The sequence below is a fragment of the Aricia agestis genome, chromosome 8, assembly GCF_905147365.1.
Source record: "Aricia agestis chromosome 8, ilAriAges1.1, whole genome shotgun sequence".
In the NCBI taxonomy this organism is placed as follows: domain Eukaryota; kingdom Metazoa; phylum Arthropoda; class Insecta; order Lepidoptera; family Lycaenidae; genus Aricia; species Aricia agestis.
Genome location: NC_056413.1, coordinates 318,327 through 343,284, shown reverse-complemented (window position 1 = coordinate 343,284; position 24,958 = coordinate 318,327). Strand labels below are relative to the sequence as shown.

The 24,958-nt window shown below is 39.3% G+C and overlaps 2 protein-coding genes across 2 annotated transcripts; one reads left to right on the top strand and one right to left on the bottom strand.

Annotated features, from left to right (window-relative positions):
• Positions 1-357: 357 nt before the first annotated feature.
• On the top strand, positions 358-18,205 carry LOC121729202 (dnaJ homolog subfamily C member 3). The gene is made up of 11 exons (XM_042117626.1): positions 358-537; positions 607-717; positions 1,033-1,127; positions 2,208-2,312; positions 3,881-4,081; positions 5,258-5,383; positions 14,619-14,843; positions 15,026-15,143; positions 15,554-15,686; positions 16,358-16,487; positions 17,605-18,205. The coding sequence occupies exons 1-11, from the start codon at positions 459-461 to the stop codon at positions 17,746-17,748; spliced, it is 1,467 nt and encodes a 488-aa protein (XP_041973560.1). The 5' UTR covers positions 358-458; the 3' UTR covers positions 17,749-18,205.
• Positions 18,206-20,929: 2,724 nt separating this feature from the next.
• LOC121729204 lies at positions 20,930-23,724 on the bottom strand. The gene is made up of 6 exons (XM_042117627.1): positions 23,568-23,724; positions 23,203-23,438; positions 22,920-23,106; positions 22,348-22,533; positions 21,732-21,927; positions 20,930-21,087 (listed from the first exon to the last, which is right to left on the bottom strand). Exons 1-6 carry the CDS (start codon positions 23,704-23,706, stop codon positions 20,955-20,957), a joined length of 1,077 nt encoding a protein of 358 aa, XP_041973561.1. The 5' UTR covers positions 23,707-23,724; the 3' UTR covers positions 20,930-20,954.
• Positions 23,725-24,958: the final 1,234 nt, after the last annotated feature.

The window sequence follows — 24,958 nt, the reverse complement described above, 5'->3', positions numbered from 1 at the left end:
CCAATATGGATTAGGAGCAAAAAAAGCCAAAAAAGTCACGTTTGTTGTATGGGAGCCCCTCATAAATATTAATTTTATTTTGTTTTTAGTATTTGTTGTTATAGCGGCAACAGATATACATAAACTAAAAAAAAATTAGAACTCTAGCTAAAGCGGTTCTTGAGATACAGCCTGGAGACAGACAGACGGACAGAAATCGAAGTCTTAGTAATAGGGTCCCGTTTTTACCCTTTGGGTACGGAACCCTAAAAAGTATGAATGTCAATGTCAACGTAAGATTGACAGTGTCAAATTGTCTATGGAGGCCTTCAAAATCTATGATTTGGACCAATCAGAACAGACCACGAAAAAATAAGAAGGAAGATGGATTGTGACTCCGTCAAATAATTAGTTTTTATTGTAAATTGAAACCTTATTGCTTTAATTTTAATAAGTGATATTAAAATAAATGTATCATAATGGAATACCTTACGAATATAAACTGGAACAAAGTCACGCCATGCCTTATGCTACTAGTATTAGAAGTATTATTAGAGTGTAAGTAGGTTTTGTTTTCGGTTTGCATTTTGAGACTGAGGGATTGTTTTTCTAAATAAATGCCTACAGTTTCAGAATGCACTAGCCAAGCTGAAGTGAACAAGCACTTGGAGCTAGGGCGGGATTTTTTGGCGCGGGGGCAGCTGTCAGATGCGCTGACCCACTATCATGCTGCAGTGGGTAAGTGGACTCCTGCGGTGTGTGGTACATATGGTACACTTGCAGTTACTCTTGTATCTTGTTGACCTACTGGACAGGCCCCACTTATAATATTGCACTTCTTAAAGCCTGCAGTAGAAATTAACACAATTTGAAGTAGAAACCTAGATCTAAAAAACTTATTCTGTAAGAGACGACTTTTTTACACAGAATAAGTTTATACATAATATTATGTGTGTTGGTCTGAACTAATTTGAAGTGCTTTTTTTGGTTCACACATAATATTTTGTTAGTTTTTTTTTTGTCTTCAACAACTCAATATTGTGACTATTTCAGAGGGCGACCCAAACAACTACCTCACATATTTTAAGAGAGGCACGGTGTACTACGCCCTTGGCAAAGCCAAATTTGCCCTACAAGACTTCACTAAGGTAGGAGTTAAAACTTATACATGAAGTTTTACTTATCAATAAACTTTTTACACTTTACATTATACAACAATAATTCCATTATTTTGATGTAAATGTGAGGCATCCATTACACGCTCATGAAAGCGACAGTCAATTCCGTCAATCATGAATTATGTTAGACCATAAAGTTAATATACCTAGCGGAATAGAGAAACAAAGGCCTGAGCAAGAGAGATGTCACTATCAGTAACACTGCGTGGTAAAAAGAGATGTGTGATACATGACAGCAGCACTCTTTTTTTGACGTCCAGTCGGCACGTGCCGCACGTTGACAATTTAATCTCATAGAAATCACATTCAATCATGCTTGTGTAAGTGTATACATACACATATTTTTACACACATATGAAACCAATTTCGGTTACGTTTGACAGCTCGAGATTTATGTGTTTGACTGATGGTGACTGATGGACTGACGAATGGTATTACACGGTCACTCAATTCTCTTCAGTTTTATGTCAGTCAAAGCCAAAATTTTCAAAGGTAAAGGTTTCTAATTTTTTTCCTATTTTGTCAGCTGTGACAACACTCACTCAAAATTCGTGACTGATTGTTGCGTGAAGCAAAAATCAAAATATCCAGATTTTCGTCAATCAACTTCATGCAACCGTCTGGCACGCTTTTACACGGTAGGTTATCCATCAGTTACAGCCATGACTGTGGTAAAATTGACACCAAAACCTACCGTGTAATGGAAGCCTAAACAAAGATCAATATGTGTGACTGTGTTATGCGTCCAGTATGCAGTAAAGAAATACAATCATTACACATCAACATAGTTGAGCTTTAATTTTTTGTCTACATAAAATATGATTGAACACAAATGTTGACATAAATTCAGGAATAGTTTCCAATGGATTACTTGCTTAAGATTATTGTGTGGTTTTAAACAAATAAAGGAAAAAATATTACTTAGTTCATTTAGAAATGGTTTTAATGGAAAAAAGAGGGAAATGAACAAGAATGTAAACTGAAAAACCTACCTCCCTTAACACCAAACTAAATTATTGCATATTAAATTAACATACTTTTTGTTTGCAGGTTTTAGAACTAAAATCAGACTTCACAGCGGCCAGACTCCACAGAGCTAATGTGTACCTCAAGCTGGCACAGTATACAGATGCCAAGGAAGACTATCTACAAGTTGTAAGTGTCCATAACCATAGACTTTATTCCAATTAAAAACTAAAAATCAGACACACATCAACTCCCAAAAAATTCAACCACTAATTTATATTATTGGTTGAATTAGTTGGGACTTGATGCATTGTAAATTATAAAAATTTATTGCAACATTATTTTATTTATGTATAATAAAGTATGAAATGAAAATTATTAATTAAGTACCTACTTAAAGACAGGGCAACCAAATTGCTAAATACCTACACCATCTATATTGCTTATCAATACCAGATAAAACATACTTGTTATTGTTTCTTGGAGTGTATTATGTAAACTTTTACATTCATTATGTTAGGTACTTATAAGTAAGTGATTAAGAGGATTCCACACCGCCGTTTTTCCATGCAAACGTTGTCCCCTGTTTCCTCCCTGGATAATGCCGGTAGAGTTATGATTTTTTTCCTGCATATATATGGCTACTATTAGCATGTCCCTATGTTTTCCTTTTTTTCATAATTTTATTATTAAAAAAGATAAGAACGTCCAAAAACCCAAAAAAATGGCCAGATTTTCCTCTGTGTTCAAACACCCAGAAAACAAAACTGGCTAAAATATACAAAAAAAAAAAAACATAGGAACACAGCTCAAGCCTTCCTTTAATTCTTAATGAAAAAAGTACTTAAATCGGTTAAGTTTTGGAGAAGGAATCAGCGGACAACGAATCGAAGATTTTCTGTTCTTTTATTAGAACTTTTGTCGTGTTGTCTCTATCGCGCTCTGCGGTGGGAGACTTGAGATTTGTGAGACAGCAATACATTTTCAAATACCTATTTTCAATTTCTCTCGCCCCTGGTGTATCCTCTTAAGGGCCGCGCAACACCGGAATGGCAGCGGCGAGGCGAGCACTTTCAGTGTCATGTGATTTTAAACTTTATCTTCAATTATAATGCATAGTATCGTTTGAGAAGTCGCGTATGCCGGCGGCCGCCAGCCACGAGCGGCCACGGGCGGCCATAGACTTCACAAGCGATACTATGTATTACAATAATGAAGATAAAGTTTAAAGTCGTATGACACTGAAAGTGCTCGCCTCGCCGCTGCCATTCCGGTGTAGCGCGGCCCTAACAGTAAGTTTATTTAGTAACTTTGCTTGTGTATTTTATTAAAGTATTTCAAGCAACTATATTATATAGAAATAAATTACACATTTACAAGAAATCTTTGTAGTTTATAATTACACTTACGGCCGTTCCCAATATTTGATCTATCTCTGGTGTTGCCCTACTAGAGATAGGAATAGCTAACATTAGACATTAAAGACATATGTTTTATGTCAATTCAATGTTAGCTGCCATCGGTTGTATGTCAAACCAGAGATAGATTGAATATTGGGAACGGCCGTTAATATGTTATCTATTGGGCATTGCCATAAGAATTTTCTTTTTTTACTTAGATCCAGAGATTTGGACCTAAAAAGAGGAAAATAAAACTTTTCTATAACTTTCACACATAAACAGTATTATCAGAGCTGTAGTGTACTGTATTCTAAACTGGCAGGACCTGGAATGCAACGTCACATTAAATAATTTCAGACATACAGTGATCCATACAACGAGGAGGCGGTGTCGTGGTACCACCGTATTGACGAGCTAGCGGACGACCTGCGGCTGGCAGAGGCGTACTACAGAGGGGGCGAGTACCGCGCCGCCGCGGAGCTAGCTACGCGCCTACTCGAGCTGTCGCCCTGGTCCGCGCAGCTCAGGCATCTGAGAGCACAGTGTTATATTGCTACTGTAAGTTAGTTTTGCATAATACATATTATGTTGTAACTTGTAGGTATCACACAGACAATATTTACTTTGCCGCGATATTATAGTCTATGTAGGTACATGTTACTTCTCCAAAATCACTTTTACAAAAATTAAGAGCCAAGGGCAGTATATAGTAGTAGTGACCTTTTGCCGCAATAGGCTACTTGACCTATATTCAATTTCATTGAACAAATGCATATTTCTAGTAGAACTTGGCCTAGGAAATCGTATTTCACCCTTATCGTCAAATAAAAGCTTATGATTGATAAATAAAGTCGATTTGAAAATATGATTTTATATTCTTTTATAATTTTTGGGCACTTTTAGACTCGTACATTTAGCACATAAAAAAAAATTCAATAAAGAGAGTCTAAAATACAAAACGTATGACGTCACACTATGGCGGACAGTGTTTTCGGCGCCATTTATAAGACATATTTTTCAATCAACATTTTTATGGGTTTATACTGTGTAAAATATTAAAATATTAGTTTTTTTTTGTGAAAATGAATGATTAAGAAGCGATTAGCATGAAGAAAAAAATTAGGTCAAGTAGCCTATTGATATAATCTATGTGATATGTCCTTCCCCATGGTATCTGACATCAATGCTAAACATATAAATCGGTCTTGTAGCTTGGAAGCCTATTCAATGCAAACAAAGAAACAAAAATCTGTCTTATTTCATACCTAGTAACAAAAAGTAACTAGTTCATAAAGTAACAAAAAGAACAAGGTTGTTACTGCAAGTTTTTAAATAGTGACTTGACTAAAGGTTATGTTGACCTTTAAGTATATCAAGAACATTATAGAGTTATAGATATACAAAAAGATTGCAGCCACAGTCCAGTGATCTCATGCTATGTATTGCGAATAGTTTTTTTTATTGTTCTACATAAAGGTTCTATTTTAGTTTTATATAACAATAGCAAAAAAAAAAAGAATACAGCAATTATATCAGAATGGACTCTCCTGCAGCTCCTAAACGAGTAGTTTAGGAGCTGCATCTAAATTTATTATTAAGGTGCCAATAAAGGCTGGCAAGATTTCTTTCGATTCCATATAACTCAATTCCGTGCACCAGGATTTGCTTGGAATATAAAATATTATTATTATTTATTATTAGTTGCGGTTTTAGTAGTTTCATATGACATTCCAGGATGACCTGTTCTCAGCGGTGTCGGACATCAGGTCGGTGAACCGTCTGCAGCAGGACTCCACGGACGGCTACTTCCGACTGGCAGAGCTCCTCTACCAGCTGGGACACGTCAGCGACGCGCTCAAGGTGAGACACCACGGTGTCACGGAAGACCGCCGGTGTATAATATCTAAATTATGCCGATTGTTATAATAGGCATGATGACAATTTTTTTTCTTATTGGTAATTGAAGGACACTTAAAATATAGAAACATCGTTGAAAGATTGACTCTGATAGCTTAAAAATTCACCAAGATATGACAATTCAAATATCTCATAAAAAAGACCTGCCCGAAACGCTCCATACAAAGTGCTACGAAAGACTGACGTCAGTCTTTCGTAGTTTGTACGCATCGGGAGACAACTTTGTTCAACAGGTATATTAAATATTGCGTTTATGAAAGTAGTTTCATAACAAAAGTTGCTTTTAAGTGCATAAGTTATCGAATTGTATACAAATATTAAGAAATTTAATTGAAAAAAAATTCGACTTGAATATCCAACTTTAAAGGCGCATAGCAAAAAAAAATACAAATGCTATCAAGCTGAAATTTTGGGAACACTTATTTTTTACCGTGATTTCTTTATTTTATTAACAAAATTCGCTAATCTTTGACCTTGTCATAATCCCTATTAGCCGAGCGAATGTCTGTGGGGGTTGAAGGAGAGTATGGTGAATGAAACCAGGTTAAAAGCAACGTGTAACATCATTCCAAGGGATTATTGATTGCACATCATAGACAAGACATGTAGTGTCCTTGATTAACTACTACTCCTTTTACTTGATAAATGAAACGATTGACTTGATAAACCGTTACTTGATTTATTGATTGATACTTGATGATCAAATGACCCGGGTGTGCGAGCACGCGCGATCGCCTTGATTGATCGATGCGAACTGATTTTAATAAAATAATTAACTAATTACGCGAGCGCGTCCTAAACGCTGACTCCTTAAAACCCTAAAACTGCTTGATGTACGATATGGATCGTACATGCTCCCACACCGAAAAGTAGAAAAGTTAGTAGTGATGAGATGATACAAGGTGATTCCATTTTGTCCTTAACCTACACTTGTTAGTAAGTAAAGTACAAATAAAAATTCATGATTTACAAAGAATTAAACTTAACTCTATCGTCACCGATTACGTATACAGAACGAAAGGTCGGTGACGTGCCTTTGTTTTTCTTAGGTACGTTAGAACACGACACCTGTTTAAAGTCTTGCACTTGTTTGCACGGATCACTATAACCTGGGTTAATATAGCCTATATGACGCGAAACCTTTTTAACACACTTGTCACTCTCACTGCACACACACTGATTGTCAATCACCGCTGTGGAGGAGGAGGGCGGCAGCCGCCTCGCCACCTCCGGGGTGGGCAGCGCCGCCCGCCCTGCGCGCTGCTCCACCTGCTCCACCGCCGCCCGCGCCGACCGCCGGCGCCGGAACCTGCGCGCTCCCCAGACACCTGCTCCAACAGCAGCCACGATAACGATGACGTACGTCGCCGTATAGTGATGAATGTCGTGGCTGCTGACGCTGTCGTACAGCGGCACGGTCTGCTTTATCTCCTCTATCTGCTTCTGCAGATGTGTCAGCTGCCTTGAATGTTCGCTAACGTCCTCGTCCCCTGCGCTAATAGTGCCGTTGCTCGGTACCGATATGTTGAAAAGATAGTTGATCGGCGACAGCTTTGGGGCAGTAACATCTGCCTTGATGTGCAGATCACTCACCTCCTGTTTGTGAGTGTACACGGTAAAGTCCTTGAACTTCAGAAGACAACCTTGATTTGTCGTCAATAAGCCAGCTTGAAACAGCTGTAGCGATGAAACTTGATCGTCACAGAGTACTTTAACATTCTGCTCTTGACAATAAAAGTAAAAGTACGTGTTGACTTGATGTAGCTCATGCCACTGTGATCGGCATGGCTCGTGATAGATCCTGCATCTCCCGGAGGCTGCATCCTTTTCGTAAAGGCTCTCGTCATCCTTCAGGGAGTACACTGGTGACCTGCTCCTACATAATAGAGTGCCTGACTCCTGCTGCAGACACGTTTTTAGGTCACTTTCAGTAATAGGCAACAGAGCGTCCTTTTGAAGGTTAATCGCTAGGTAACTTGATACGGGTTTTATATTAATCATGATGCTATTGTTTACTAAACGTGGTATGGCAATGATTTTATGAATTTCAAAACTGTCACGGTGAACTAGAGGTATTTTTGTTTCAAACAGTAAGTAATTTGTTGACATTCTAGCTTTAATTTTTAATAGATGATAGATATTAGGTAAGCTTATATTCTCAAAAGGTACACATAAGTCTTTAGATATTTTTCCTGATATAGTATTTAATTCTTGTCGAAGTTGGTCTGGTGTCAATAGGTGTAAACTGAGCTGTCCGTTGTATATATTAGTCATAGTGTCTAATAGGGTATTCTGCATTTCTTTTAAATGATTAAGTAAATTGCTGGCGACTATTGCGGAAATTATAAAATCATTATTTTCTAAGTTTTCCTTCTTAGCGGCGTTCAACTGTTGTTCCACCTGATTTAAACGTAGATTGATAATCTTGTGCTGCTTGTTCATGATATCCTCTGTACGTTTCAACAGATTAAATTCGGCTTCAACGACGGAGGTCTGATTCTTCCAGAGAACGGCGAGATGATCTTGATTCTTCTTGATAAGCTCAATATCTTGTTCATATTTTTCAGCGAAATTACTATCCAGAATTCCGAATAAGGAATTTGCTATATTACCGACTCCGTTTATCAGTCCTCGTCGCGAGCGCGAAGTTTGCTTGCTCATCATAACATTGTTATAGTGACTTAATTGTTCGTAGCCGTGACGTAGTTGTAACATGATCGCTGCACATTGTGAATGGTCTTGTTTACTATCACATATGTTTTGTAAATAATCTAAGTACTTGCTAGCTGTTAATGAGCCCTCCCAGTATGGACTCATGTCGTAGTAGACGACTAGGCGCCACTCGTCCTTGATGAGAGCCATGTTTGTCACCTTGTCGAAGTATAAACTTTGATTTTGTAGCGGTGTAACATTAAATGAACCTTCTGAGCTTGATATAAAGGTCATAATAAACAATAAAATTGTAAATACTAATTTAGAAAAGCTGTAATTATTATTTCTCTTAATAGGTTTAGTAACGTGATATACTTGCTTTACATCATCGTCCGGATTCTTGATATTTTCATCTGACTGTTCTTGATTAACAGGCAATATGGACAGTTTCACTATGGGGCGTTTCATGATGCCGCTTTTTGTTTTTAGCGTAACAACCCTCACAAAACCGTCGCTTCCGGGATGTAGCTCCAGGACGCGGCCCAGTGGCCACCTTCCGGCCGGCAAATTGCTATCTTGTATGAGCACTATGTCGTTGACCTTGATGTTCTCTTGCGGTAGTCTCCACTTGCTGCGGACTGATAGCTGCGTTAGATATTCTTGTCGCCATTTCTTCCAGATATCCTCGAATAATTTTTGTGTATGATGCCAACGAGTACGTAAATCTGTTTCGGTGTCGAAAAATGCGAGATGAGGACCGCTAGTTAAAAAATGTGATGGTGTTAGGCAATTTAAGTCGTCGGGGTCTTCGGTCATAGCACATAAAGGTCTCTGATTGATGCAGGCTTCGAGCTGAGAGAGCAATGTAGAGTACTCCTCAAAGGTGAGACGTTGTTCGCCTATCACCCGCTTCATGTGATATTTTAGACTTTTGACCGAAGCTTCCCACAGTCCACCTGCTGACGGCCAAGAGGGGGCATTGAAATGCCACTTGATACCCATGCGCGTCACTTCGTCGATGAATTCTGTGTTTTCGAATTTACATAAAATTTGCTGATATTCTTCCTGCAGAACCTTGTTTGCTCCGATGAAAGTTGTACCTTGATCGCTATACATATTTTTCGGCACTCCTCGCCTGGCTGACATTCGACGCAAAGCTGCTAAAAATGCTGACGTCGTCAAATCCGAAACCAGCTCCAAATGTATGGCTTTTGTTACCATACAGACGAACACAGCAACGTAGCCCTTTGTTGTTAGAATACCTCGGCCCTTGTTGGCCTTAACGAACACATAACCTGTGTAATCTAACCCTGTATCGTAGAATGGCCGCGACGGATTCACCCTCGATCTTGGTAAATCTCCCATGATTTGATAGTGCTGTCTGGGACTGTGCTTTCTGCACTTAACACATTGATAAATGCGCTTCTTTGTAGCCTTGAGTCCCCCTACCAACCAGTACTTTTGTCGAATGATCCCCGAAGTGAGTTTAGCGCCACCGTGGAAGGTAAGTTCATGACACTGATCTATTATTAACTCAGACAAGCGACTACCTTTTGGGATGATAATAGGATGTTTCATGTCTAAGTTAATGTTTGCATGTTTTAAACGACCTCCAACTCTTAAAACTTGATCCTGATCTAATATAGGGTTGAGCATGCAAATCTTGCTTTTTGATGCTACGCTTTTTCCTTTCTTTAATGCTTCTATTTCTTCGCTAAAATATTCTTGCTGACACTGCTTAATAATTTTTATATTTGCTTGCTTTATTTCACTTATTGTTAAGTATTTATTTACAACTTGTTTCTTGCTTATAAATCTATATATCCATGCTAAAATTCTCGCAATCTTGCTTAGCGAGCTATATTTCTGCAGTAATATTTTTATGATATTTTCTTGTTGATTTTGAGTTACCGATGCAACTACCTTTTTAGTTTTTCTCACTTCTTGATCCGTGATAAATGTTTTTTGAATATGTGATAAATTTTCAGTTTTCAGCCAAGTCGGCCCTTTAAACCAAAGTTCATGATCTTTTAACTGGGATGCTGACAAACCGCGACTAGCGCTATCAGCTGGGTTTTCCTCTGACTTGACGTAATTCCAGCTGCTGGGCGGCACCACGTCGACAATCTGCTTAACTCTATTGGCCACGAATGGCTTCCAGCGTTCCGGTACACCATTGATCCATCCTAATACTACCATAGAATCGACCCAGCAGTAAGTATTAATTTGATATGTTTCCAGGCAAGTCTTGATTTTTGATAATAGTTTAATAAGTAATAGAGCACCGCATAACTCTAGTTTAGGTAAAGTAAGTTTATTATTTACAGGTACCAGTCTTGATTTTCCTGCTATCATGGTTACCGACGTCTGGCCGTGTGTGTTTACCTTGCAATAAACAACACAGGCGTAACATTTTGTTGATGCATCGGAAAAGCCGTGAAGTTCGATGACATTACTTTCTGTTATACCTAACCATCTCGGCATGTAAAAATTACTTATATTTTCTAAATCTATTTTCATGCTTTCCCATTCCTTAATAATATTTTCAGGTAAGGGTTCATCCCATTTTAACTGCAACTGCCACACTTGTTGAAATAATAGTTTTATTTTAGTTGAAATCGGAGAAAGCCAACCTAATGGATCGAATAATTTTGATATATTCGAAAGTAAAATACGTTTTGTGGGAATTTTGGTCTTAAAGTCTAATTTTGATGTGAATGTAAATTGATCTTGCTGTGGATTCCAACTAAGGCCCAATGTTTTGGATGACTCAGTATTTTTAAAATCATAATTTAATTGATCATTATTGCTGTTATTACTTGTAGGAATTATATCTTGATTATTTGCCTTCCATTTACGTAGATTAAATCCTCCGGACTTTAAAATCGCTACTATATCTTGTATCAAACGCTTTGCTGATTCGACAGAATGACTTCCGTATACGAGATCGTCCATGTAAAAAGCTGACTCAATCACCTTTGGAGCAGAACTGTCTTGATAATTCTGTCTCTCGTCTTGAGCTAAACGTCGGAGAGTCATCATCGCCAGAAACGGCGCGGCCTTGGTGCCGTACGTCACTGTCGTCAGCTGAAAAATGCTTAACTCGTCAAAAAATGAATCTCGCCAAATAATTTTTTGATATTTTTGGTCATCCGGATGTAACCATACTACTCTAAACATTTTCTCCACATCAGATGTAAAACCGAATCTGAATTGTCTCCACTTGATAAGAAGACTCTGCAGATCTTGTTGTAAATTTGGACCTCTTTCCATTAAATCATTCAGGCTCAAACCAGTCGAAGAAGGCGAAGAAGCATTAAAAACAACTCTTAATTTAGTTGTAGTTGATTCATTTCGAATAACACAATGATGCGGTAAGTAGTAATCTGATGACTCGGAGTTATTCGAGTGTATCATGTGTCCTAATTGTTTGTATTCATTGATAAATAATTTATATTCTTGTGCTATATTTAGATTTTTATTAAATTTACGTTCTAACTGTTTAAACTGTGCAATAGCTTTTGATTTTGACTGGCCTAATTTATTTTCTATTTCTTGTTTAAGGGGGAGGCGCACTTGATACTTGCCATCCGCCAGACGAATAGTTGTCTTGTTATAAAAATCTACGACCTGTTGGTCGGCTAGGGACATCGAAGATGACTCGAATATATCTTCCGATTGCCAAAATTGACTGATGTCGTTGATATCGTGCACAATTATATTACACTTAAAGCTTCTTTTTACGTAACCGCTCAAAATCCAACCTAAGCGCGTTTTTTGCGCCAAAGGTAGAGTCGGTCCGGCCTTGTAAATTCCATCCAACAATAAATTACTAAAAACATCCACTCCAAGGAGAAGGTCTACTGGTCTTCTCACATTGAAGAAAGGATCAGCTAAATGCAAATTTTCTAATGCGGGCCATTCTGGTTTAGGGAAGCTGTAGGAGGGCAGATTCTTGATTAAAGTATTCATGATATAAGCATCCGTTTCGAATGAGAAGTCTTCTTGATTAGACCTACACTTGATTTTAATAATTCCCTTGCAGTTGCTCTCCTTTTCGCCTATTCCAGTTATGGTTCCCTGGCAATGTTTGCGCGGTAAACCTAAAATATGAGCTACTCTCTCTGATATGAGCGTAGTCTCCGATCCTTGATCTAACAATGCCCTGATATTATGATAGGTGCCATCCCGAGCCTGAACCCGCACCATGGCTGTTGCCAACAGAATTTCGGGGTCCTTGCCCTCCACGGACACATGAGTGTTACCAACCTCTGGTTTCGAAATTTTCGACTCTGCATTTTTCGGCGTGAATGAACTGTTACAAAATGCATCGTGCAAAATTGAATTATGGTTGCCGTTGCATTCTTGACAACGTGATTCGGAATAACAACCTTTAACTTCATGATCGTAGAGACAATTTTTGCATAAATGCTTGTCAATAATTAATTTTCGCTTCAAATGATTAGGTAGTTCTAGAAATTTTGCGCAATAATATAAGCCATCTCCGCGGTTTGAACAATAATAACAAGCTGTTTTTACCGGATATGCAGGTTTATTGACTCGGTTACTTGATACTTTCGATTGCGAAAAATATGTTGGTTTCTTGTAATTAAAACGATTGTCTGAATTATTAGAGTTATGATTAAAATTATATGTATATTTTGCACTAGGCTTCGCCGTCGGATTTTCTTGTTTTTTCCGTGAAGTCTCTAGCGCTGTAAATTTTGTTTCAAGAAAATCTAGAAATTCCTTTAGACTAGGTAATTCCCTCGGTTGCTTTAATGATGCTACGTACTCGTTGTATGTGTCGGCGTCAAGTTTTTGGCTCAAAATATGTACAAGTAGAGGATCCCACGTACTTATATCTACACCTAGATTTTTTATAGCGTTTAATGATTCCAGTGACGTATCGTGGATTCTCTTGATATGTCCTAACGATGCTTGCTGCGACACTGGAAGGTTCATTAACGTATTGATATGCGACGTAAAAATAAGTTTCCTATTATTATACCTATTATTTAATATCTCCCAGCAGGTGATGTAATTGTCTGAGCTAATCTGCAGATGTTGAACTAAGCGCTCAGCTTCACCTCGGAGCTTGCCCTTTAAAAATTGCATCTTCTGTGCGCCTGATAGAGATGCGTTGGTGTGGATAGTCTCCGTGAATAAGTCCTTGAATGACGTCCACTGCTGGAAACTGCCGCTAAAAGTAGGCAACTCCATCTGTGGAGTCGACTTCTCCCTATGACACATGGACCTGATTTTCCTATTGATAGACCTCTTGATGTCTTCGTACAATTGTTCATATTGATAAAATGCTGAATCATATTCCTTATTTTTACCCTCTAGCTCACTATCTATCTCAAGATGTAAAGAATCAATTACCGACCAACGAGATTGTAAAGTTTTCAGTATGTCATCCAGCTCCCATTTATCTAACTCCGTATCTAAGTTAACACTAGTTACCTTTCTCTGTAGAGCCCTGAAGTTGCTCGCTTGCTTCTTGAGCAACTCGTCCGTCCTGCTGTTGACGCCCTGAGCCCTGAAAGTTACCTGATTTTCTCCCTCTTGCACGCCATCTGGCCTTGCTGCTGGAGACGAGGTGCGCGCGGGTGGCTGCGGCGTCGACGCGCCGCCCAACGGAGTCGCCGGCCGCAGCAGCGATGTAGTCGGCTTGGCGTCCCGTGCTTGATAGTTGACGATGACCGACCGGATGTGCCCGTAGCGCTCCTTGGTTGACTCGAACTGGTCGGTCACGAAATAATCGTGAGACTTGTCGCTGTAACCACATAGCTTGAAGTGGTTATTTTGAAACTCCTGCCAGTATTGATCCAGGGTTTCCAGTCTCCTCCTGATGTAGTCACCGGTCTTGCGCTCCGGCCCATCTTTCTTGAAATTGGAGTAGAGCTGCTCAATGGCTCCAACCAACTGTTGCTGAATTGATAGTAGATCTTCCATCTCTACTCTTGATATAACTTCCTTGATAAAAAATGCACTGCAATCCAATGTCCACTGATCACTTCACGAAAAGTCACACTGTCTGTGTTTTCACTCGCGAAGTCCTTATTATTCACGAAGCACCTTGCTAGGATCACTTCACGAAATAATAATAAACGAAGGACCATAAAGGATGTAGTGTCCTTGATTAACTACTACTCCTTTTACTTGATAAATGAAACGATTGACTTGATAAACCGTTACTTGATTTATTGATTGATACTTGATGATCAAATGACCCGGGTGTGCGAGCACGCGCGATCGCCTTGATTGATCGATGCGAACTGATTTTAATAAAATAATTAACTAATTACGCGAGCGCGTCCTAAACGCTGACTCCTTAAAACCCTAAAACTGCTTGATGTACGATATGGATCGTACAAGACAGCATCTGTATCTACTATCTAGTAATATTTCTGACAGTCAGTATCTAACAGACACCAAATCCGTAAATGAGTTTCTTATAAGATTGCACTAGTAGAGTGATTTGTGATAAATTTAACAATAAGGTTGAATCCTTTAATTTCAGGAAATCAGAGAATGTTTGAAGCTAGATCCAGAACACAAACAGTGCTTCCCGTTGTACAAGAAGCTGAAGAAAGTGGACAAGTTACTTCTAGACTGCGAGGAGAAGAGCGAGAACAGAGACTTCCTGGGCTGCGTGGAGAGTGCTAACAAAGTGTTGAAGATCGAAGACGAAGTTACGTTAGTCGTTTATGAGGCTAGGAAGTGGCTGTGCGTTTGTTATAATAAGGTAAGTTACTAAATAATTTTGCTACAGCTTGTTGAGTAATTATTATATTCCGTTACTAAAATAACATGGTTAATTGCACTGCAAGTGTACTTTCGAAACGTTCACAAAGACGCTTTCCAAGTTTTTACTAACCGTTTTACATACTTGAGGGTGTTTACACAAATGTATATAATAATTTTCAGGAGGAGGAGTACACGCAGGCGCTGGGCGAGTGCGGGCGCGCGCTGGAGCTGCGGCGCGAGGCGCGGATACTGTGCGAGCGCGCCGACGCGCTGCTGCACCTCGCCATGTATGACGACGGTCAGTACACACACACACGCACACGCACGCGCACACGCACACGCACGCGCACACGCACTCGCACACACACAGACACAGACAGATGCATGCTGCTCTAACAACGTCGTTTACGTTGTTAGAGCAGCATGCAGCATTCTCGTTCGAATGTTTGGGTCTCAAAACGGATTCGTGGTAGGCCTCCTGTTTCACCACTTCCTGATAAGTGCCGGATAGGCTATCCTCCACTTAACGTGAACGTAGAGTATGGAAAATCGGTCAAATAAGTTGTGGATAGCCTATCCGGCACTTTATCAGGAAGTGCGGCCATGCCGACTGTATGGGCGCCGCAGACTCGATCGCACAAAAAGTCTGTCGTCTGCGATCTCCCTATGTCTATAACTTTGTTTAAACAAATGGCTTATGTTCTACAGCGATCCACGCGTACAAGGAGGCTCTAGAGGTGGAGGAGGGCATGCAGCGGGCGAAGGAGGGCATCAGCAAGGCGCAGAAACTGCAGAAGCAGGCGGAGAGCAGGGACTACTACCAGATACTGGGCGTTAAGAGGTTAGTGTCACGATAATACTTAGTTAAATTGCATATTGCAGGTAACTTATATATTGACCCCTTACGCACACCTAGGTTGAAAATAAAACTTAATGTAGTGTAGGTTGTGTACTTACATAACGGAATTAAACTTAGCACAGTATTTAAAAAGTACGATCCTCAAGATGTTGGCGAAATTGTAAATTGCTAACCATCAATTTATCCACTTGGAACCGCACAATTTTGGAAATGAAAAAGAAATTGAATTATAAAAAAAAATATACCGTTTGATATAAACAGAAGCTCCCCTCACTCATAAAATTAAAGTATACAATATATATATATACGCGAATTAAGCATTGTACGGGGTTGTTGTATAACATTTATGAAAGAAATAAGTGATAAAAGTGATACTTTAAGTTTGTCTGGATGAAACCGCTTTTAGCGGTAAGACCACCTATTTTATATTTGTATGCTTATGCTAAGGGTGGGTTGCACCAGAGGCTCAGTTATAGTTAAGGTTAAGGTTATCGTCAAATATAATGGCGTCCATTATGGACTTTTACTAGGAATTTCACAGTGCATTTGACATTTTGTTGTGGTTAAAGTTAAAGTTATAGATAAAGTATAGTTATAGTAAAGTATAGTTAAGTTGAAGTAGTTAGCACTCTAAATAAAAGTGTAATGTTTAGGAGTGCGACGAAGCAGGAGATAGTGAAGGCGTACCGCAAGGCGGCGCAGAAGTGGCACCCCGACAACTACCAGGGGGATGAGAAGAAAATTGCTGAGAAGAAGTTCATTGACGTCGCAGCCGCTAAGGAGGTAACACTATCTTATTGTAATGATAACAAATAGAACAAAAAATACGTTTTTTTAATAAAATAAGGGGGCAAACGAGCAAACGGGTCACGTGATGGAAAGCAACTACCGTCGCCCATGGACACTCGCAGCATCAGAAAAGCTGCAGATGCGTTGCCGGCCTTTTTAGAGGGAATACTATAGGTTTAACAAACGTTCTTTAAACATTTGCATTAATTGCCTCTAGAACGAGGTTAGAAATAAAAAATATAGGACTTTGGTTTTGACAAAATTACACAAAACATCTAAGTGTTGTGGACTATTTCACAACACTTAGATGTTTTGTGTAGTAGCTTGAGAGCCTCAAATGAAGAGCTTCAAACCGAGCGAAGTTGTATGCTCGGCCAGGCCTACTGTAGATGAAAGCCTACTCGACGCTGTTTATTTCCAAATTGGCTAGTAACTTTTGGAATGTTCTACTTGGTGCCTAGTATACGCTGACAAATGAAGGGTCCACTGCAATAATGATAAACGTCCAAAAATATTAAAATATTTATGACTTATGAAGTTATGAGTAATGCCATGCATTCAATCACTTGAAATAATATCTTTAAAATGTGTTTACAACATTAGCAATATAGCTTGCAGTCCCGTGCTAAGTATGTTTTTAATATTTCGGCTACATGGCTAAAACGCACAAAGTCACAGGCGTTTACTTCATAATCCTTTATTCTAAGTTTTGTCACACCATTCTAAATTTAAAAACCCAATTATCTTATTTTTTTATATTAATTAAATTAAAACTGACAATTGAGGACATTCATCATTATTGCAGTGGACCCTTCAAATATAATCTGCGTGGCCGTAGTATCGCATTGCGGCTTACCAACACAATAACGGCAGGCCGGCAACGCACCTGCAGCTCTTCTAATGTTGCGACTTGCGAGTGTCCATGGGCGACGGTAGTTGCTTTTCAACAGTGACCCGTTTGCTTGTTTGCCCCCTTATTATATAAAAAGAAAAGAGCCTACTACGAAGCCTACTCGACGCGATTTTTTTCTAAATTGGCTGGTAATTTTCGTCCTACTTGGTGTCTTGTATCGCATTGCAGCTTACCAACACAATACTTTTCAATTTCAAGGTGTTAACGGACCCGGAGAAGCGAGCACAATTCGACTCGGGCACGGACCCGCTGGACCCCGAGTCCGGGCGCGCCGACTTCCACTCCCCCTTTGCCCACTTCCACCACGGCAGCCCCTTCCAGTTCAAGTTCCACTTCAACTAGCCGCGTGCCACCCCACAGACGCTTCCACAGTGTTTGGTGAAAATCACATCAACATATCCAAGGACTACTGTCAAGATACCAGGACACTCCAGTGTTTGGTGAAAATAACATTATCGTTATCCAATCTGCAGTCTTAGCCAACATGTTTTCGATTGCTTTGTATTAAAATCGCCGATCAAAGTGTGTGAAATTGACATGAAATGAATCGAATATCGACTCTATTACTTATCGAACATACGTCAATTCCATACATTCTTAATCGTCGATTATATAAAGAAAACGTGTTGGCTAAGCCCAGAAATTCTACTGTAGAGATAATATCTCATATTGTCCAACAATACCTTGTCGTCGGAGACGCATTTAAATTATTATTGGAGTTATTTTCACGATAATAATTATATTGTCATCAACCCGACCGCACAAAAGATTGGCTGTGGCATTCATTTTGTCTAAAAAACATACACAACATACATGACCGATACACAATATACATGAAGAAAAATTTACATTAGAGATCTTACATAATTCAGATACTAAGATATATATACAAGTAAATATTATATGCGATCATCATTTGTCCCAGTCCTGTCTTTACAAGTGATGTGATGTGTAAATTAGAATGACTGAGCTCGAGTGATCATGTAAATATTGTTTAACTAAATTTGCCACTTGTAAATATTTTATTTGTCTTATTTTATAAAGATTTTTTTTTAATTGACATATTTTGTAGTTGGTTTTAGTGTGTCAAGCTTAAAAGGATTTCGAGACTAGAAATTAAAATTTTACCTTGTAAAATGTTGTTAAAACAACAAAAAGGACACTAAACAACATTGTCCTTCGATATATTGTAATAATCCCACCCTCTATATTCTATTATAATTTATAATATGAAGTTATTGCTATTTATTTCAGTTTTTGTACCTCGACCATGTTGCACAGAGTACAAATTTTTTTATATCACTGTTACAAAGTTCTTATTTGTTTCATATTATCATTATGTTATTTTTTGCAATAGTATATTATTTTTCAAAACTTCAATAACTTTCATTGTTAATAACACTGCTTTATTTAATGAGTAATATTATGAGAAAATAGGTTTAGCTTATAAAATGTTTCATTTCCCTATCTTTTAATGTTTTATGCTTGTTATTAATTTTGGCCTTAATCTGAATACTTTTATCCTACTTCCAAAAATAAAACTTATGTTTATACTAAAAGGAATCGAAAAATGTTTGTATTAATAAGAATCTTACTATATCCATAGAGTAATAAATATATTATATCATACTAGTCCATGTCTGCTATGAGTTCAACGGAACATAAATGACATGACACCATGTCATGACATCATGATGATGCATGACATGAAACTTGTTCATGTTCCGTTGTCAAGATCTCAACGGGTTGAGACGGCCATCTTAAAACTTTTATATTCAAATACTTTAATTTTGTTTCTCTTAGGGTGAAGCCCTGCGCACATATGCACGCACATGTTTAAAAAATAACTACATTACGCTCGTGTTGTGGCCCAACAGATTTAAGCAGAAAACAAATTACGCGACCGAAATAAAGTGACAACTCAAAAAAAATACGCTCCTGTGGCTCCACCCTTATAATATTAACCTCTGTCTCTAATGTCAAAGTAACCTCAAAAAAGGAGGAAAAATGAAGTAATAAATAAACGTTAAAAGTAAACTACAATAATTAGAGTAACTGTATGAAGGCAATTTAGAATTATTCGATACACCAATTTGAGACAGGGCCAGTTTTACTAGACATTAGGCTAAGTATTTAAAAAAAGTTGAAAATGTAATCCAAAATGTGCAAATGTAATACCGGAGTAATAAACCAAAGTGTCTTATTTTTCGCCGCATTTGATTGCTGTGACTAGCTTAAATGTCTGTTAAAACTTACATGATGAATTAATTTATTAATTATGTCAGGCAGTAAAAATGTACGTTTTAAGCTAGTTTCTCTGTCGGTACCAACATTATATTGTGATATTTAATTCATGAAGCCCTAAGCGGCCGCATCCGGCCGCGATAACAATAGATAAGCTATTGTGTCTCGTTATTCCACGATCGATGGATACCATACATAGTTACTTGACAGAATAACTTATCAAAATGTTGGTGACTTTTATTCCTCTATGGTGACTAGTGTAATTTGTATATGTGAGTTTTTAATAGTTACTCGCTTACTTGGGTCGTAGAAAGTATGGCTAAAAGTTACCGAGCAATTCCGCTAGAGGCCCTGTTCTAAGGCAAATATATTATAATATTATTATTGTAATAATATGCATAATGGCCCTAACTACTACTAGTTACGAATTAATATGCAAATTGATCTTAAAAAAATAAGTTTTGTGACTAGGATCGTAGTATAATATATTAGCAATAGTAATGATTAAAAACTCACACTTGGGCCTCTGTTATGCTGGAATAACAAGGGTGACTAAAGCCGCACGATTTACGCCGCACGGCGAAAATCCACGGTCTAAATGGCAATTCGACTTCGCCGCATGCGGCTAAAGCCACAAGCCCCAAAGTCTATATTAGTTGAAATTGTCACACCGCGTACGTCCATAGGGCTTGTTCAGTGCTTTACCCCTACATAGCATTATCAGCGGTTCAAATTAGGGGTTGAATACGGAACTGTTGAAAGTGAGGGATGTATATAGCCGACTGTTGATATTTATTGTACGATAAGTCAGTTGTGCTCGTCTCAACATGTACATAATAAATTGTAATTATAAGGATTTACAACAGCGCATGTGTTTCTTTATACCCTGAAGACTGAACTGGAAATCCCATAGTATTCTTTGGAAATAATTTTAACAATAAATTATGCACAACTATGATAAAATATATGGACATATAGTTTGGAAAAAAAAGAATGTTTTAACAATAATCAAAATAATTTATTTAAATAATAAATTAAAACTTATAATCTAGAAAAGTTATTTACTTAATTAGAATGCTGAATGATATGTGTTTGAAAATATTGTAGAATATTTTCAATAAGCACACTTTCTTTACAACTTATAATATTTTGTGCATATATTGATTATTATTTACAATTTTAGCTCACAATATCTTACGTTAAGTTTACAGTGAGTCATCAGTGCGGTTTCAAAGTTGTTATATACATTTGTATATTGCTCAACTTACTGCAAACCGTGAAGACAAAAGACTATAGAGACATTTCTACCGAACAACCCTCTCTTGTATAGTGTCCAACAGTAACTTCGCCCTTCTATTGTCGTGTCGCAGCGCGCGCGCCGTTTTCTCTATGTCGTTGCTCAACTTCTCCTGTTTTTCTTCTAGCTGGCATATGTATCTGTACATAACATTGAATGTATCTTAACCTCTTGATGGAAATTCATGTTTCACAGTAATTAATAATAAATAAATTATTTACAACATAAATGTTATACACGACCGGTTTCGATATAATCATCATCTGGTGTGAGGATTGTTATACTGGAGGGAGATCACCTGATGTGATCACACGATGATTATATCGAAATCGGTCGTGTTAGAACATGGAGGTATTTCCTTAGGGCGCGTTCAGACGTGAGCGTGTTCTGCGCGTGTTCTACTATATGGGAAAACACGCGCGCAGCCTGCGCGCAGGTTCTGCGCGGGTTCAGCGCGTGCCGCGCGCGTGTTTTCCCATACGCTATAGAAGAACACGCGCACGTCTGAACGCGCTCTTAATCGGTGTGTAAAAATATGTAACTAACGCCATCTGTCGGGCTGATTTATGAATCTAAATTCTACATATACCATCTGGGGGCAACAATTATTAAAAACCACCTGGGGCGCTACCCCAAATCAAAATTTTTGCATTCAAATCGGTCCAGCCGTTTAAGAGGTGTTTAGTGACACTGCACACGTACTGTAGAATTTAATATATAAAATGATAAAATGGCATAAGTGCATGCAAATTGCAAATAATTGTAACCTAGCTGTGTTTTGTACCTGTGTCGGATGCCGCAGTCCTGGCCTCTATACATGTAGCTGTGGACGGCGGACTCGTGGACCAAGGCCAGGCAGCGCCCGTCCCCGCTGATAGTGACCGTCGCGTTGTCGGTCGTGTTTGACTGTATCGGCCTGGCCGAGCCCGACCAGATCCAGAGTAGGCCGGGGTTGAGGCCGCCTGTCCAGAAGTCGTCGCCTGAAAATGAGTTTTGTAGCCACCATCATAACAAAATACGAGCACTTAGGTAATTTTGACTTTTGACTTCAGCCCTATACATCGTAAAGAGCTCGCACGCTGATGCACGAGAATTGAGAATACACCAGTTAAAAATTATTATTATTTATTAGTGTAACTACCGGTTCCTGAAGTTATTGCGTTACCGTCTCTACAGTAAATTATTGCTGCAACAGCCTGGCTGGCTGGCGGGCACACAGCTGAGGATCCCAAGGTTGTGTTTAAGAAATAACTGTAACAGTTGGTAGAACTGTTTTGTACCATCAGGGAAGAGTCATTCGGGGAACCGTGACATTACCCTACCGAATAGCGTAATTAATTTCTCTGACAGTACAATCTCTTTAAATATTTTGTGTGTGCAAGTACCAAGAAAGACTCTACCTTTAAGTTTCTTATCGCTGAGGAGCGCAGTAATGACGGCCCTGGCGTCCTCTCGTCTGGGCAGCTCGAGCAGCGACGCTGCGCGGCGGCGGCAGGCGCGGCTCGCGTCCTTCCAGTCCACCGCCTCGCGCGACCAGTAGTAGCAGCCGCCGCCCACGCGCGTGAAGTCGGTCGCGCATGATGGCTCTGCTAATGTTCAAATAAGAGTTTTAAAAAGACGCGACGGATGTGGAAGCGACATAAATATATTATTTCAAGTTTGCCCTTTTCGAGGAGAAATTCGTTTAGTATATTGGGCGGTGATGCCGGTGGAGAGCCGCATGTTGGTTTCCCCAAATCTAAGAACCGAGTGTATCGACTTAAAACCTCTGTGCGTTGAAGGTGCCATCGCAACTTTCAAGTTTGTCCTGGAGCTAAGTTTGTCCAATCAAGATAAAAGGTGAAAAGTGGAAACATCTCTTTGCGACCACTTTATAGCACGGCCACGCTTATGAATCACTAAAACAATATGGTATAGATTTTATCAACCTATTTAGACCTTCTGCAACTTGCTTTTGTTTGCCCTCTCTCACCTGGCTTAGTCTCTCCTCCTAACAGCAGCTGCACTGCCTCCTCGATCTTCCTCAGCCTCTTCTCGGTGAGGTCTGCGCGGTAGACGAGCTTCTCTATGGCGGTCAGCAGGTACAGGTCCGTCTCCGACACGCGCTTGGGCGGATCGTCCACGCGGTCCACGGCGTACTGTGGGGGTGGAGGTGCCGGCTGCAATGAGTGTCCAAAACAGACAGTATTAGGCAAAGATGATGGTGATCCCTCTTATGTTAGTCAAAGGAACCTCAGAAGACGGATTATACTCACATAGCTCGGTTTGAACTTGTCATACGGCTTAGGCGGGCGGTTCACGATCTTGCCGGGTCCAGCACCGTCCCACTCGCTGTACCCCTGTGGCGTGTGGGGCTTGTAGCTGGCCTTGAGCGCCGGCGGGGCGGGGGGCGCGGGGGGTGCGGGCGGCGGCGGGGGAGGGGGAGTCAGGGGCGTGTCAATGCGCTCCGTCACGTAGTAGCCCTTGGCTGGAGCGAGGACCATGATGCGGCCTGGAATGAGAAAATTCGATTATTTGCACGCTGGAACATGAGCGAGGAGGCGGCTAAAAGTATGATCTTCTGACCAAACAAAGCACAAAGGTCGCTGACCACAATATCATTTTACAACAGTTTACTTACCAGTTCTCTCAGAATGTGGTGCGGTGGCCCAGTCCTCCAGCGCCTGACTCCAGGGCCCCACGCACACATCTGCAGTGTCGGTGGAGTTGTCGGAGCTCACGCCGGCCAGCAGCAGCGCTGCGACTACTAGCTGCAACATCTGCAACGGCAATTCATTAAACTGCTTGAACATTTGGGTTAATTAGATTAGTAGCGCAGAAAGAAACGCAGTTTTTTCTGAAAACCCGTACTGAGAACAACGTCCAGTTAATGAAGCGTCAAGCGTATAATATGTAAATTAGACCATAAGAACAAATATGTATAAGACAATAATTAAAACATAATAATATATTATGCGCACAGAATAGATAATAGAACAAGTATGCGGTCTTTTCCTAATAATTTCTAATGCGAATTGCGAATACAGTGCAAGTGCTATAAGTAGTCCTTTAGTGAAGCATCTTTTACTTAATCTCCAGTTTTTGGAGACGTTGGTAGCTTACATGTTTATACATTTGCGAAAATAAAGACAGTTTTATAGTCCTCGCATAAAATAAAAAATTAAGCGCAGGAGAAAACGACTATGTAAAAGTGTTTATTATAGCAATAACGAGTTGAATCACTTTCTCCGCGAAGGAGTTGACTCAGCTTTTTCCACATTTCTTACATTGTACACACTAGGTACATACTGAGCCAATACAACTTTAATATTAATTAGATAATCACGGCAGGCATTGTCAATAGGCATCAGATGATGAAGAGCTATTGGAACGTTTTTAATCACGTTTTGTTGAAGGAAAAAAAAATGAAATCAGTTTATGACTTTAGAGTTAGACAGTCGAGCCAACTTATTCACCCCTCTGTTAATTGTTAGGAGACTAAAAACAATTAAAGACCTGTTTCGAAGTTAAACTAAGCTGACATCTCTGTGACGTATTTGCGAATAAAGTTAGACATGAACTTAGGTTGGGTTGCACCAGAGGCGTGGTTAAAGTTAAAGTTATGGTCAAAGTTATGGTTATAGTTAAGGCTAATCTAACTTCAACCTTAACTTTGACCACAGAATTTGATAGAAGACGTTGCTGGTCCGACAAGGCTTTATAAGAACGTGGGCGGGCGCGCTGCTGGTAAAGGAGAACTGTCAAAAATGGCGTTTTTGTATGATGACAGCGTTAGTTCCTTTTTTCGCCACGTGCCTTGCCGAGTAAAAGCCTTGTCGAGCTCTATGGTTATGGTTAAATATGGCGTCTTGATGGCGTCCATTTTTAACTTTAACCAAAGATTTGACATTTTGCATTGTAGTTAAAGTTATACATAGTTAAAGTTACAGCTGTTATAGTTAAAGTAAGTTGGCGCAACCCACCCTAATTATGTAGTAAATAATTACTATACACCTAACCTTCTGTATTTGC